At 43.8% G+C, this 15,536-nt stretch overlaps 1 protein-coding gene across 1 annotated transcript; it reads right to left on the reverse strand.

Moving 5' to 3' along the window:
- Positions 1–736: 736 nt before the first annotated feature.
- Positions 737–6,625, reverse strand: SWSAP1 (SWIM-type zinc finger 7 associated protein 1). The gene is made up of 2 exons (XM_040342059.1): positions 6,295–6,625; positions 737–1,288 (listed from the first exon to the last, which is right to left on the reverse strand). The coding sequence occupies exons 1-2, from the start codon at positions 6,568–6,570 to the stop codon at positions 836–838; spliced, it is 729 nt and encodes a 242-aa protein (XP_040197993.1). The 5' UTR covers positions 6,571–6,625; the 3' UTR covers positions 737–835.
- Positions 6,626–15,536: the final 8,911 nt, after the last annotated feature.

Consider the following 15,536-nt stretch of genomic DNA (forward strand, 5'->3'; position numbering starts at 1 on the left):
CCCACTAACAGGCCAGGTTTGCAAGATAACTGAAATACATCACAGGTGATATAATTTGCTGCTCAGTGATTGCAGTATTCTAGTCTGCATTTCCCCAAGGTAATACCCTGTTTCCCCAAATATAAGACCTACCCTAAAAATAAGACCTAGTGCTATTTCCAGGAAGGCTGCAATATAAGCCCTACCCCGAAAATAAGCCCTAGTTAAAAATGCTTGTAAAATCCTATAATCCACTATATTACAGTAGTTTTTAATGTACAATGTGTGTGTTTCTGTAATATAATTGCGGGGAAGAGATCTGCGGCGGGTAACGGACGTGCAAAACGGCGCTATAACAAATGTATTTGACACAATTAAATTACAGAAACGCACACATTGTACATTATATACTACTGTAATAGAGTGGATTATAGGATTGTACAAGCATTTTAACTCAGTTCACACTGGGGATTCCTGACAGGCAGGGAGGGAGAGAAGACAGCACATTACATGGTAAGACCTACCCTGAAAATAAGCCCTACTGTGTCTTTTGTTGGCATAATTAATATAAGACCCAGGCTTATTTTCGGGGAAACACGGTACATAAAACCTAGCCTGTTAGTGGGCCCCGAGGACAGGAGTTGATGACCACTGCTGTAGCGAACATCCACAGAAACGTACCTTCCATGTCATGCGATTGTCTCTCTCTGCTTTTCCTAGTACATTTATGTAGCACTCAGGAAGTTTATAGGAAGAAGAAGAAAGTAAAACTGTAATGAGGTTTGCTCAAATCCTTCAATTCATACAACAGTCCTAGAAAGGAATTTCATTTAGTAATGAGGGAAAACACTACACATTACGTTTTGTCCTCAGCCTCACTGTTGGGCGATTTGTCCTCTTGGGAAGAAGCAGTAAGGGAGATTCTTAGACCTCCATCTTGCTCCACATGTAGATTCCACTGCAGGTGTGGAGAAGGAAAGCTAACCCTAAACTGTCTCTCCTCGGTCTCTGCTGACATGACAGGACAGAGCAGACACTGGTTTGGAAAGTATCTTTCTACAGCAGTAAATGCACAATCCGATCCGTCAGAGTTGGGAACGGCGGAAACTATAAGGCCGCAGCGGAGATGGGATGCAGAGTCCAACATGAGAGCAGATAGATGAGCTCCATCTGTAAGGCTTGCAGTGGACGGCAGATATCTCTCTAGACCATCAACCATGATCAGCGATGGGAATGGAGATGCTTCATGAAGACAGGAGAAGAAATGAAGCAGCTCCCTCAGTGATGGGGGGTACACAAATCGGATTTTCTGCAAAGAAAGATAAGAAAAGGCTTAAGAAAAAAGGTTAATAACTAACAAACATACAGCTAAAACAAGCAACCAATATATTTTTAGTCGGTTCTCATATTTTCACACTACATTCTCCCCTTTCAAAACAATTTTTAAACATCTGTTATACTGGAAGTTAGATCTAAACCCCTAACTGGATGACATTTTTTTTTTTTGCATCTGCCCCTTTGAAGAATACAATATGACGCAACGCGTAGGGCGGAGCTTCCTACCGTGTCCAGAGTGCAGGTGTTTTCTGTTTGATGTCCAGCACCTGCAATCCATCCCCATTGCAGACCGCATTATAAATAATTGCTTGTCCCCCCCCCCCCAACTAGCCTTGTACTAATACCGATATTAGTGCAAATGCTCCAATACTAAAACCGATACCTTCAGACCGGGTTCACATATGTACGGGGGCGGTTTCAGTGCCATTTGTAAAAAGAGTCCAGTGCAGTTTGGTTCAGGTGCGACAAATTGGCGAGCACATTTTTCCACTGTCCCTTTAAAAAAAAATCCTGATCACTTTTATTGCTCACAAGGAATGTAAACATCTCTTGTGACAATAATAGGCAGTGACAGGTACTCGTTATGGAGGGATTGGGGGTCTAAAAGACCCCAAACCCCTCCTCTGCCCTTTGAAGTGTTCAAACGCCAAAATTGTGGATTTTTTACATCTGGCGCCATTGGCTGCAGAGTAATTCGGTAGTGAATTTGCTTCCGGGTTACTACATCGTAGACAATCGGCTTTGTTCAGGACTCAGGCCAGCAGGCTGGTGGCTCGGGTCTTCCGGTGGGACAGGAGACTCGGGCGGAGCAGCGGGAAGTCCCCTGCCGCTGCTTGTGAGAACAGCCAAGTGGCTACTTAGCCGCATCAGTTATCACAAGAAATCTAACCGTCCGCTCTAAAAAATGCTGTACCGGGGTGATGCCTGCACTTAAAGGGTCACTAAAGGAAAAAAATGTTTTTGCTGAAATGACTGTTTATTGGGTATAGAGACATAAAAGTTAACTGATTCCTTTTAAAAATGATTAAAAATAGATTAAATGCAATCATATAATGTGCCTCTAGTTTCACTTTCGGTTTTAAACTGGTTTCATGTTTCTGTGAAGTAAAGAGACCCACAGAACAAAAACAAACAAATCCAGGGCAGTGTTTTGTTTTTAAAATTAATCTGATTGGTTCTGAGGAGTTTTAGACACACAGTAATGACAGCTTAGACCACCGTGAAAAGCTCCCAGTACTGTGGTTATAAGGAGCCAGACAAGCAGGAAGTGTGGAGATCACAGCAGAATTACAGCCACTTCAAAGCAAAAACGAACAATAAGGACATGAAACCAGTACTGCAGTAAGGTAAAGGAAGCGATTTAGCTAAAAAAAAAAAAAATTCCTTTAGTGATCCTTTAACTACTTCAGCAAAATCACATACAGGTACCTGATTTTGCAGGAAGTGGTTAATGAAACATCCAGAGTCTAAAAAGACCCCTAACGTCTCCCCCGTGCTCCACTAAATGGAACGCAATGCACGTCGCGCTACATTACATTCTTTCCAGGGACCCGGAAATTACGTCACTTCCGGGTCAACTAGAAAGGGATAAAAATCATAGATCGCCGCCATTACTAGTAAAAAAAAAATGCCATAAAACTACCCCCTATTTGGTAGACGCTATAACCTTTGCGCAAACCAATCAATATACACTTACATAGCTAGATTCACATAGAGTTAGGCCGGCGTATCAGTAGATACGCCGACGTAACTCGGAATCTGCGCCGTCCTAAGTTTAAGTGTATTCTCAAACAGAGATACACTTAAACCTATCTAAGATACGACGGCTTGCGCCGTCGTATCTTAGGGTGCAATATTTAGGCTGGCCGCTAGGTGGCGCTTTCATTGAGTTCGACGTAGAATATGTAAATCACTAGATACGCCTATTCACGAACGTACGCTTGCCCGTCGCAGTAAAGATACGCCGTTTATGTAAGGCATTTTCAGGCGTAAAGTTATTCCATCAAATAGCTGGACTAGTAATGTTAAGTATGGCCATCGTCCCCGTGTTGTTTGCGTAAGTCGTCCGTGAATAGGGCTGGACGTAATTTACGTCCACGTCGAAACCAATATGTCCTTGTGGCGTACTTTGCCGCAATGCACACTGGGATATGTACACGGACGGCGCATGCGCCGTTCGTAAAAAACGTCAATCACATCGGGTCACAGTTAATATGCATAAAACACGCCCCCCACATCCTCATTTGAATTAGGCGCGCTTACGCCGGCCTATTCATGCTACGCCACCGTAACTTAGGAGGCAAGTACTTTGTGAATACAGTACTTGCCTCTCTGACTTACGGCGGCGTAGTGTAAATACGCTACGCCGCCGCAAAGATGCGCGTCCCTACCTGAATCCAGCTAATTGTGTTTTTTTTTTACCAAAAATATGTAGAATACGTATCGGCCTAAACTGAGGGAAAAAAAAGTTTATATATTTTTTGGGGATATTTATTATAGCGAAAAGTTCAAAATAGTGTTTTTTTTCAAAATTGTCGCTCTTTGTTTGTTTATAGCGCAAAAACTAAAAACGCAGAGGTGATCAAATACTACCAAAAGAAAGCTCTATTTGTGGGGAAAAAAATATAAAAATTCAAATGGGTACAGCGTAGCATGACCGCGCAATTGTCATTCAAAATGTAACAGCGCTGAAAATTGGTCTGGACAGGAAGGGGGTGAAAATGCCCAGTATGGAAGTGGTTAACTAACTACTTGCCGACCAGCCGCTGTCATTATACGGTGGCGGGTTGGCTCCCCTGCGGGCTATAGGGGACGCGCGCCGTGCAGCGCGACTCTAGAGCCGATGCATGTGGCCGGCGGACAACCCGCAATCAAGCTCCTCGCAGAGACAGAATGGGGATCTGTCAATGTAAACAGACAGATCCCCGTTATGACAGGGAAGTAGAGATCTGCTGTGCCTAATGATTAGGAACAACAATCTCTTTCCTCCTCCAGTCAGTCCCCTCCCCCTACAGTATGAAACACCTCCCAGGCAACATTTAACCCCTATCGCGGCTGTCGGCATGTAATCTGCGATTTCATGCTTGTAAGCCTGGAGGAGAGATGTGGGGTCTTATTGACCTCACATCTCTCCATAAAGAGGACCTGTCACAGTGATTCCTATTACAAGGGATGTTTACATTCCTTGTAATAGGAATAAAAGTGATAAAAAAAAAAAGTGTAAAAATAAAAAAAAATTAAAAATTAAAAATTAAGTAAAAAAATAAAAATAAATAATAATTAAAAAAAAAAATTTAAACGCCCCTGTCCCGGTCGCTCACGTGCATGCAAGTCCCGCCCACATATGTAAACGCCGTTCAAACCCCACATGTGAGGTATCATCGCGTGCGTTAGAGCGTGTGCAACAATTCCAGCACTAGAACTCCTCTGCAACTCAAAAATAGTAACCTGTAAAAAAAATTAAAGCGTCGCCTATGGAGATTTTTAAGTACCGAAGTTTGGCGCCATTCCATGAGTGTGCGCAATTTTAAAGCGTGACATGTTAGGTATCTATTTACTCGGCGTAACACCGTCTTTCACATTATACAAAAAAATTGGGCTAACTTTACTGTTTTGTTATTTTTTAACTCATGAAACAGTTTTTTTCCCTAAAAAAAGGCGTTTGAAAAATTATTGCGCAAATACCGTGCGAGAAAAAAAGTTGCAATGACTGCCATTTTATTCCCTAGGGTGTCTGCTAAAAATATATATATAATGTTTGGAGGTTCTGATTAATTTTCTAGCAAAAAAAATTTAGATTTTTACATAAAGGAGAAAAGTGCCAAAATAGGCCCGGTAACAAAGTGGTTAAAGCGACGCAGTGCCGTATCGCAAAAAAATGGCCTGGTTGTGAAGGGGGAAAAATCTTCCAGTCTGTAAATGAATGAATTTATTGTCGGCCATTATCAACGCCTTTAGCTTTTAAAAAATTCTATGCATGTCTTCACACTGGTCCGTCGTGCTTCCATTGTGGTGATAAAAATCCTGTTTGCTGCATTTTTGGTCAGTATAAAAAAAAAAAAATGGTGCGGCGCCTCACTGATTCCCAAAAGTTGTTTCTGTACTACTTTTGGCGATTTCAGGGTGCGACTTATGCCGTGTACACACGACCGTTTTTCAGGTTGTAAAAAAAATGACATTTTTAATGGTCTAGAAAAATGTGCTATCTCCATTACAAACGCTAGTTTTACCAGAACGAGCGCTCCCATCTCATAACTTGCTTCTGAGCATGCGTGGAATTTTCACGTCGTTAAAGCCCACACACGACCATTTTTTACGACGTAAAAAACGACATGAAAAATTAGAGCATGTTCTACATTTTTAATGGCCACGTTTTACATCGTGAAAAATGCTCTGGAGCCCACACACAATCGTTTTTAATGACATTTAAAATAAAAAACGTCATTTTTTACAACCCAAAGAAACGGTCGTGTGTACGCGGCATTAAATTCAATATGAAAACAGTGTGACGGACATCCGTTATGAAATCTGATGGGTTGCCTAATCTGACAGGACACCTGATGTCAGTGTGAACCTAGGCTAAAAATCACAGCAAAATTGCGTGCGTTTTCAACGCCATTATTGGTACTTTTTTCTCCTATCGGCGAATGTCGATAACGCCATTTTTGGCCGGTAGCTTTCAGCCACCGAAATTTTGGTGCATCCCCGAAACGTGTGGGTGTGATTGGTGCCTGAATGGGACGCCCTAAACGCTGCAAATACGCCAAAGTAGGTAATCGTACCACAAGTGTTCCAGAAACAAACAAACACATAAAACGTGCCATTCTCTGCTCATTCCTGGAACACCAAAGTGTGAATGAGACCTAACAGAGCTGAATGAATGAGACCCATTCCCCTGTATACAGGGACCCATGCTGGAGAGGCGTTGCTATGGAAACACAAAGGTAAACAGGAAGCTGTACAGAGCCCGGTGTGCACCTTGAGGATGAGGGGATCCCGGGCCGCCCTTCCTCCTCTGGGCACTTCTTGCAGAGACTCCCGGGAAAGGAAGACCACCGGCCCCGCTCCCTCCTCTGCCGCCAGCACCGCCGCCATAAACAGCAGGCCGCTCTTCCGGCAGCCCGGGGGGCCCAGCAACAGCACCGGAACCCCGAAGCCTGCCGCGTTCACACCCCCGGGCTCCGGCGGTACCGACCCGCCGCCCAGCTCTGAGAAAACCCGCAATAGCAGAGCGGACATCGCGCCTCCCGGCATGCACTGCGAGCCGCCATGTGTGCGGACCAAGCCTCGCTGTGGGAGAGGCGCCGCTGATTTGTGGAGCGTCTGTTGTGTGGGTGTGGTGACACGGCTTCTGTGATCTCATTGGTGGATTCTGTCAATGCCTCGTATGACAGGAGAAGATCTGATTGGAGGAGCTTAGAATTCAAAACAAAAAGAGAGGCAAAGGGTCTATCATAGATAATCCACAATGTGTACAATGTATCCGCAATCATCACTTACCTGTCACAGTGCAAGTGTTACTTACCTGACTACACAACCACTTTAAAAAGTAATTGTAATCATGTATTAACCCATTGTTACCCAGCCCAATTCTGGCACTTCTCACATACATGGAAAAACCGGTATTTATACATTTTGTTGCTAGAAAATAAGAACCCCCAAACATTATATATATATATATATATATATATATATATATATATTTTTTTAAGCAGACACCCTAGAGAATAAAATGGCACATGGAATTTGCGCAGTGGTTTTGCAAATCCAATTTTTGGGGGGAAAAAATAAATTTTAATGATTTGAAAAAGTACAAAACACAATATTTACCCTAATTTCTTTGTAAAATATGAAAGATAATATTATGCCGAGTAAATAGATACCTAACATGTCACACTTTAACCGCTTACAAATTGGAAGATCTTCCTGCTTAACCACTTAACCACTTACCCCCCGGACCATATTGCTGCCCAAAGACCAGAGTACTTTTTGCGATTCGGGACTGCGTCGCTTTAACAGACAATTGCGCGGTCGTGCGACGTGGCTCCCAAACAAAATTGGCGTCCTTTTTTTCCCACAAATAGAGCTTTCTTTTGGTGGTATTTGATCACCTCTGCGTTTTTTATTTTTTGCGCTATAAACAAAAATAGAGCGACAATTTTGAAAAAAATGAATATTTTTTACTTTTTGCTGTAATAAATATCCCCCAAAAATATATAAAAAAACATTTTTTTTCCTCAGTTTAGGCCGATACGTATTCTTCTACATATTTTTCGTAAAAAAAATCGCAATAAGCGTTTATTGATTGGTTTGCGCAAAAGTTATAGCGTTTACAAAATAGGGGGTATTTTTATGGCATTTTTATTAATATTTTTTTTACTAGTAATGGCGGCGATCAGCGATTTTTTTTTCGGTATTGCGACATTATGGCGGACACTTCGGACATTTTTGACACATTTTTGGGACCATTGGCATTTTTATAGCGATCAGTGCTATAAAAATGCATTAGATTACTATAAAAATGCCACTGGCAGTGAAGGGGTTAACACTAGGGGGCGGGGAAGGGGTTAAGTATGCCTGGGTGTGTTCTTACTGTGGGGGGGGGGGGGGGGGTGGCCTCACTAGGGGAAACACTGATTTTCTGTTCATACATTGTATGAACAGAAAATCAGCATTTCCCCTGCTGACAGGAACGAGAGCTGTGTGTTTACACACACAGCTCCCGTTCCCCGCTCTGTACCGAGCGATCGCGTGTGCCCGGCGGCGATCGCGCCCGCCGGGCACACGCACGGGAGCGGGGGGCGCGCGCGCGCGCCTCCGGCGGCGCGCGTGCGCCCCTAGTGGCGGCTAAAAGGTAGGACGTCCATTTACGTGGTCTCGCCTAGGAGAGCCACCTTGTGGACGTAAAATGACGGTGCGGCGACGGCAAGTGGTTAAGACCCGGACCTTTAGGCAGCTAAAGGACCCGGCCAGTTTTTGCGATTCGGCACTGCGTTGCTTTAACTGACAATTGCGCGGTCGTGCGACGTGGCTCCCAAACAAAATTGGCGTCCTTTTTTTCCCATAAATAGAGCTTTCTTTTGGTGGTATTTGATCACCTCTGCGGTTTTTATTTTTTGCGCTATAAACAAAAATAGAACGACAATTTTGAAAAAAAATGCAATATTTTTTACTTTTTGCTATAATAAATATCCCCCAAAAATATATAAAAAAAAAATGTTTTCCTCAGTTTAGGCCGATACGTATTCTTCTACATATTTTTGGTAAAAAAAAATCGCAATAAGCGTTTATCGATTGGTTTGCGCAAAATTTATAGCGTTTACAAAATAGGGGATAGTTTTATTGCATTTTTATAAAAAAATATTTTTTTACTACTAATGGCGGCGACCAGCATTTTTTTAGTGACTGCGACATTATGGCGGACACTTCGGACAATTTTGACACATTTTTGGGACCATTGTCATTTTCACAGCAAAAAATGCATTTAAAATGCATTGTTTACTGTGAAAATGACAATTGCAGTTTGGGAGTTAACCACAAGGGGGCGCTGAAGGGGTTATGTGTGACCTCATTTGTGTTTCTAACTGTAGAGGGGTGTGGTTGTAGGTGTGACGTTATTGATTGTGATTCCCTATATAAGGGAACACACGATCAATGACGGCGCCACAGTGAAGAACGGGGAAGCTGTGTTTACACACACCTCTCCTCGTTCTTCAGCTCCAGGGAGCGATCACGGGACTCCAGCGGCGATCGGGTCAGCGCGTCCCGCGGTCACGGAGCTTCGGACGGGATCGCGGGAGCGCGCCACGGGCCCGCGACCCATGGATGGGCACTTAAAGAGGATGTACAGGTACATGCTTGTGCCCAGCCGTGCCATTCTGCCGACGTATATGTGCAAGAGGCGGTCCTTAAGCGGTTAAAGGAACACTAAAGGAATTTTTTTTATTTTTTTAAAATAACAAACATGTTATACTTACCTCCACTGTGCAGCTCGTTTTGCACAGAGTGGCCCTGATTCATGTCTTCTGGGGTCCCTCGGCGGCTGTCTCTGGTCCTCCCCGCAAGAGCTCCACACATTCACGAGAGCGAGCTTGCATTGTGTGGAGTCCTTGCGGGCGCGCTCCCGTGATACAGCCGCCGACTGTATCACTCGGCCCGCCCCTCGGCGCACTGCGTCATTGGTTGTGATTGACAGCAGCGCAAGCCAATGGCTGCGCTGCTTCAATCGACCAATGAATGAGCCGGGAAGCCGAACAAGATGCCAGCGCGTTCACGGGGTCAGGTAAGTAAATGGGGGGGCTGGGGAGGCCAGTATTGTCGGAACTTTTACCTTTACAACCCCTTTAAAGTGGTTGTAAACAAAAAAAAAAACACTGCAAGACAAAGGCATAATGAGCTAGTATGCGCAGCATTTTAGCTCATTATGAATGACTTACCTTACATCGAAGCCCCCGCAGCGGTCCTCGTACCACACTCCGGACGGCGACATCTCTCCCGGAGTTGTTTACGGGTATCGCGGGCTCCGCCGCTTTGATTGGCCATAGCCGCGATGACGTCACTCCGCGGGAACCAACGCTATAGGCACACTCACTGAAGCAATGGGACATACATGCCGTTGCTTCAGTGTGCATGTGCCAATGACATCGGCACATGCAATTACAGGGGATATCTCCTAAACCGTGCAGGTTTAGGAGATATCTTGGGTAGCTACAGGTAAGCCTTAAAATAGGCTTAACCACTTAAGACCCGGACCAAAATGCAGCTAAAGGACCTTGCCTCTTTTTGCGATTCGGCACTGCGTAGCTGTAACTGACAATTGCGCGGTCGTGCGACGTGGCTCCCAAACTAAATTGATGTCCTTTTTCCCCACATATAGAGCTTTCTTTTGGTGGTATTTGATCGCCTCTGCGGTTTTTATTTTTTGCGCTATAAACAAAAATAGAGCGACAATTTTGAAAAAAATGCAATATTTTTTACTTTTTACTATAATAAATATCCCCTAAAAATATATAAAAAAAAATGTTTTCCTCAGTTTAGGACGATACGTATTCTTCTACCTATGTTTGGTAAAAAAAACACAATAAGCGTTTACCGATTGGTTTGCGCAAAATTTATAGCGTTTACAAAATAGGGGATAGTTTTATTGCATATATTTTTTTTTTTACTAATGGCGGCGATTAGCGTTTTTTTTTTCATGACTGCGACATTACAGTGGACACTTCCAACAATTTTGACACATTTTTGGGACCATTGTAATTTTCACAGCAAAAAATGCATTTAAAATGCATTGTTTATTGTGAAAATGACAATTGCAGTTTGGGAGTTAACCACAGGGGGCGCTGAAGATGTTATGTATGACCTCATCTGTTTCTAACTGTAGGGGGGGTGTGGCTGTAGGTGTGACGTCATTGATTGTGATTCCCTATATAAGGGAACACACGACCGATGATGGCGCCACAGTGAAGAACGGGGAAGCTGTGTTTACACACAGCTCTCCCCGTTCTTCAGCTCCGGGGACCGATCGCGGGACTCCAGCGGCGATCAGGTCTGCGGGTCCCGTGGCCACGGAGCTTTTGGAACGGGTCGCGGGAGCGCACCGTGGGCGCGCGCCCGCGACCCACGGCTGGGCACTTAAAGAGGACGTACCTGTACGTGCCTGTGCCCAGCCGTGCCATTCTGCCAACGTATATGTGCAGGAGGCGGTCCTTAAGCGGTTAAGAAGCCCAGCCGTGGGTCACAGAGAGGAAGAACAGGGAGAGGTAAGTGTAAATAAACCTTTCCCCGTGCTTCCTAGTGAGACTGTCACTGATCGTCTGTTCCCTGTCATAGGGAACGACGATCAGTGATATCACACACTCAGCCATGCCCCCTACAGTAAGAAAAACACATTAGGGAACACTTAACCCCTTTAGCGCCCCTACAGGTTAACCACTTCACTGCCAGTGTCATTTTCACAGTAATCAGTGCATTTTTATAGCACTGGTCGCTGTAAAAATTACAATGGTCTAAAAATGTCAAAAGTGTCTGAAGTGTCCGCCATAATGATACAGTCACGAAAAAAATCGCAGATCGACGCCATTACTAGTAAAAAAAAAAATATTAATAAAAATGGCATAAAACTATCTCCTATTTTGTAAACGCTATAACTTTTGCACAAACCAATCAATAATTGCGCAAACCAAAAATATGTAGAAGAATACGTATCGGCCTAAACTGAGGAAAAAAAAAGTTTTTTTATATATATTTTTGGGGGATATTTGCTATAGGAAAAAGTTAAAAATATAGAATTTTTTTCAAAATTGTCGCTCTATTTTTGTTTATAGCGCAAAAAATAAAAACCGCAGAGGTGATCAAATACCACCAAAAGAAAGCTCTATTTGTGGAGAAAAAAGGCTGCCAATTTTGTTTGGGAGCCACATCGCACGACCGCGCAATTGTAAGTTAAATCGACACAGTGCCGAATCGCAAAAAGGGGCATGGTCCTTTAGCTGCATAATGGTCCGGGGCTTAAGTGGTTAATGAATTTTGGTGAACACAAACACAATTTCTTGTAAAATATAAAAGTTTAGGTTACGCCAAGTAAATAGATACAACACGTGTTGCACTTTAAAATCACACATGCCCGTGGACTGGAATGGCGACAAACTGCAGCTCCTTTCTCTATCTGCAATGTAGAGAGCGTCCTGACTCTCCCGTAGTCCAAGGGAGGGGGCGAGCACGACACTCCACACCAGGGAGAAAGCCTCACATTACTGTGTGTAGTTACAGACAGAAGAACAGGAAGTGAGGATTTCTCAGAAGAAATAAGGACATTTAAAAGCAAAATGGAAGGATGAGGTAAGTGAAGGAGGACTGCACTGAGGTAAAGGAAGCTATTTAGGAAAATAAAATTGGACCTTTACAACCCCTTTAAGATGCATTTAGATTTCATGTTTTTATATATACAGTATATATATTGATACAAAAACATAAAATTACAAAATGAAAACAAAATAATAAATATAAAAATAATAATGTCCGTGTCCCTTTAAGCCTGAAATAGGCTCTGGATCTAATAGATAGCACGCTGCACGCAGTGTCTGTACAGTCTGGATGGCTTTCTGGTGGGAAGTTGGTAAACAAACCATAGTAACATTTATCCTTAACCCATCTCCCGCTCTCCGGCCTCTCTACTCGCAGCCTCAGACCACGCCTTTTTGAAATTAGTTAAAAAAAAAACAAAACGTGTCCAGGCCACAGGCGCCCCCCCCTGCGTCAGGAGAGAAGATATTACACTTGTTTGTGGCTCATGTGTAGTACAGTGTACAGTCCTGGCATCTTATGCCGCGTACACACGATAATTTTTCACCATGAAAAAAACAAAAGAAGAGCGACAATTTAAAAAAAAACACAATATTTTTTACTTTTTTATTTAATAAATATGACAATTTAAAAAATAAAATAAAAATTTTCCTCAGTTTAGGCCGATACATATTCTTCTACATATTTTTGGTTAAAAAAAAATCGCAATAATCATATATTGATTGGTTTGCGCAAAAGTTATAGCGTCTACAAAATAGGTGATAGATTTATGGCATTTTTATTTTATTAATTTTTTTACTAGTATTGGCAGTGATTTGCGATTTTTTACTGTCACCGTGACATTACGGCGAACACATCGGACACGTTTGACACGTTTTTGGGACCATTCACATTTATACAGCGATTAGTGCTATAAATATGCATTGATTACTGTGTAAATGTGACTGGCAGGGAAGGGGTTAACCACTAGGGGGCGTTGAAGGGGTCAATATGTTCCCTAAGATGTGTTCTAACTGTAGGGGGGAGGGGACTTACAATGGGAGGAGACTGATGTGTGTTCCTCTGTACTGGTCTCCTCACCGCTGACAGGAGGTGGATCCGTGTGTTTACACACACAGATCCACACTCCTGCCATGATTACCGACAATCGCGGGCACCCGGCGGCAATCTTAGCCGCCGGGGACCCGCGCCGGGTCACGAGCGTCGTCGCGCGCGCGCCCTAGTTCGCCGGGAACACAGGACGTCATATGACGTCCACCCGGATCGAGGAGGGGTTCCTGCCGCCGTCATTTTACAATGACGCGGTATGGATGTGGTTAAAAAACGTCATTTAAAATGATCGTGTGTGGGCTGCACATCATTTTTCATCTTCTGAAAAACGACAAAAAAAAAAATTCGAACATGCTGCATTTTTTAATGTCGTTTTTCGGGTTGTAAAAAACAATCGTGTGTGGGCTAAAACAACGTTAAAAACCCGCACATGCTCAGAAGCAAGTTATGAGACGGGAGCGCTCGTTCTGGTAAAACTACCATTCATAATGGAGTAAGCACATTCATCACGCTGTAACAGACAGAAAAGCGCAAATCGTCTTTTACTAACACGGAATCAGCTAAAGCAGCCCAAAGGCGAATGGAACTTTCCCTTTAAAGTGCCGTCGTACGTGTTGTACGTCACCACGCTTTGCTAGAGCATTTTGAAAAAACAATGGTGTGTGGGCAACGTCGTTTTTAATGATGAAGTTGGAAAAACGTAGTTTTTTAGCATGATGAAAAACGTTGTTTTCTTTCATGCCGAAAAATGATCGTGTGTACACGGCATAACAGTTCCCGGGAATGAAGACAGGTGCCAAGATGGTTTAACTCCATCCAGAGACATAACTAGAACCTGAGAGCCCCTATGCAAGAAACCATCTTACAAGCAACCTTCCCACTGATCCTGAGGTCCTTTACTCTTTAAGGCTGCATTCACACCTGAACGCGGCGTATTTTACCGCGATTTGCCGTGACAAATTGCGGCGTTTTGTCCCGCGATTTGCCGCGACAAAATGCTGCGTTTTTTAGCCTTTACATACGCCGGAGGGGTGATTAACATTGTCGGCTATGCCGAACGCCGAAAGCCGCCTGAAAAAAGGGTCCGGGACTTGTTTTGAGCTTTAGGCGTACGGCGTTTCGGCGTTCGGCGTGGAGATGTGAACCATCTTCATAGCCGACAATGTTAAATCACCCCTCCAGCGTATTGCAGGCTGCAATAGCGTCGGGCGTCGGGTGTGAAAACGCCTAGGTGTGAATGGAGCCTTAATCCTTTAACCACTTTAATACCAGGCCTATTCTGGCACTTCTCTCCATTTAAAAATCATAATTTTTTTGCTAGAAAATTAGTCAGAACTCCCAAACATATATATATATTTTAGCAGACACCCTAGGGAATACATTTTTTATCTCGCACAATAATTGCACAATAATTTTTCAAACGCCATAAATGAATTAAAAAATAACAAAACAATGGCCCGGATTCAGAAAGAATTGCGCTCTATTTGCGGAGGCGCAGGGCAACGATTTTGCCCTGCGCCCCCGCAAATATTTTGCGCTGCCCTCGATTCACGGAGCAGTAGCTACGTAAATTGCGAGGGCGCGCCGGCAAAATTGCCCGGTGTAAGCGCGCGCAATGTAAATAATCCCGCCGGGGGCGGGAATCATTTAAATTAGGCGCGCCGAGCGTAGAGCGCATGCTCCGTCGGGAAACTTTCCCGACGTGCATTGCGGCAAATGATGTCGCAAGGACGTCATTTGCTTCAAAGTGAACGTGAATGGCGTCCAGCACCATTCACTTACGCAAACGACGTAAAATTCGAACGTCGCGACGCGGGAACGCCGGGTATAGTTTAGCATTGGCTGCCCCTGCTATTAGAAGGGGCAGCCTTACGCTAAACACGCCGTACGGAAACGACGTAACTTGCGTACGCAGGGGGCGCGCAACATTGTGAATCGGCGGAAGTATGCAATTTGCATACTATACGCTGACCACAATGGGAACGCCCCCTAGCGGTCATCGCAAGAATGCAGCCTAAAATCTGCGTGGCATAAGAGCCTTATGCCACTCAGATTTTAGGCTGCAGTCGGCGTAACAAGTTCTCTGAATCAGGAGAACTTGTTACGCCGGCGCAAGTCAGCAGTTGCGCTGCGTAACTATGGTTACGCAGGCGCAATTGCTTACTGAATCTGGGCCACTAAAGTTAGCCCAATTTTTTAGTATAATGTGAAAGATGATGTTACGTCGAGTAAATAGATACCTAACATGTCACGCTTTAAAATTGCGCACACTCATGGAATGGCAACAAACTTCAGTACTTAAAAAGCTCCATAGGCGACACTTTACATTGTTTTACAGGTTACTATTTTTGAGTTACAGAGGAGGTTTA

This window comes from Rana temporaria, chromosome 3, assembly GCF_905171775.1.
Source record: "Rana temporaria chromosome 3, aRanTem1.1, whole genome shotgun sequence".
NCBI classification, from domain to species: Eukaryota; Metazoa; Chordata; class Amphibia; order Anura; family Ranidae; genus Rana; species Rana temporaria.

Excerpts from the sequence above, each read along its gene's own strand:
- SWSAP1 (XM_040342059.1), bottom strand. The coding sequence starts at position 6,570 with ATGCCGGGAGGCGCGATGTCCGCTCTGCTATTGCGGGTTTTCTCAGAG. Across the intron at positions 1,289-6,294 it reads GGGATCCCCTCATCCTCAAG|AAAATCCGATTTGTGTACCC; the intron begins GTGCACACCGGG and ends CTTTCTTTGCAG.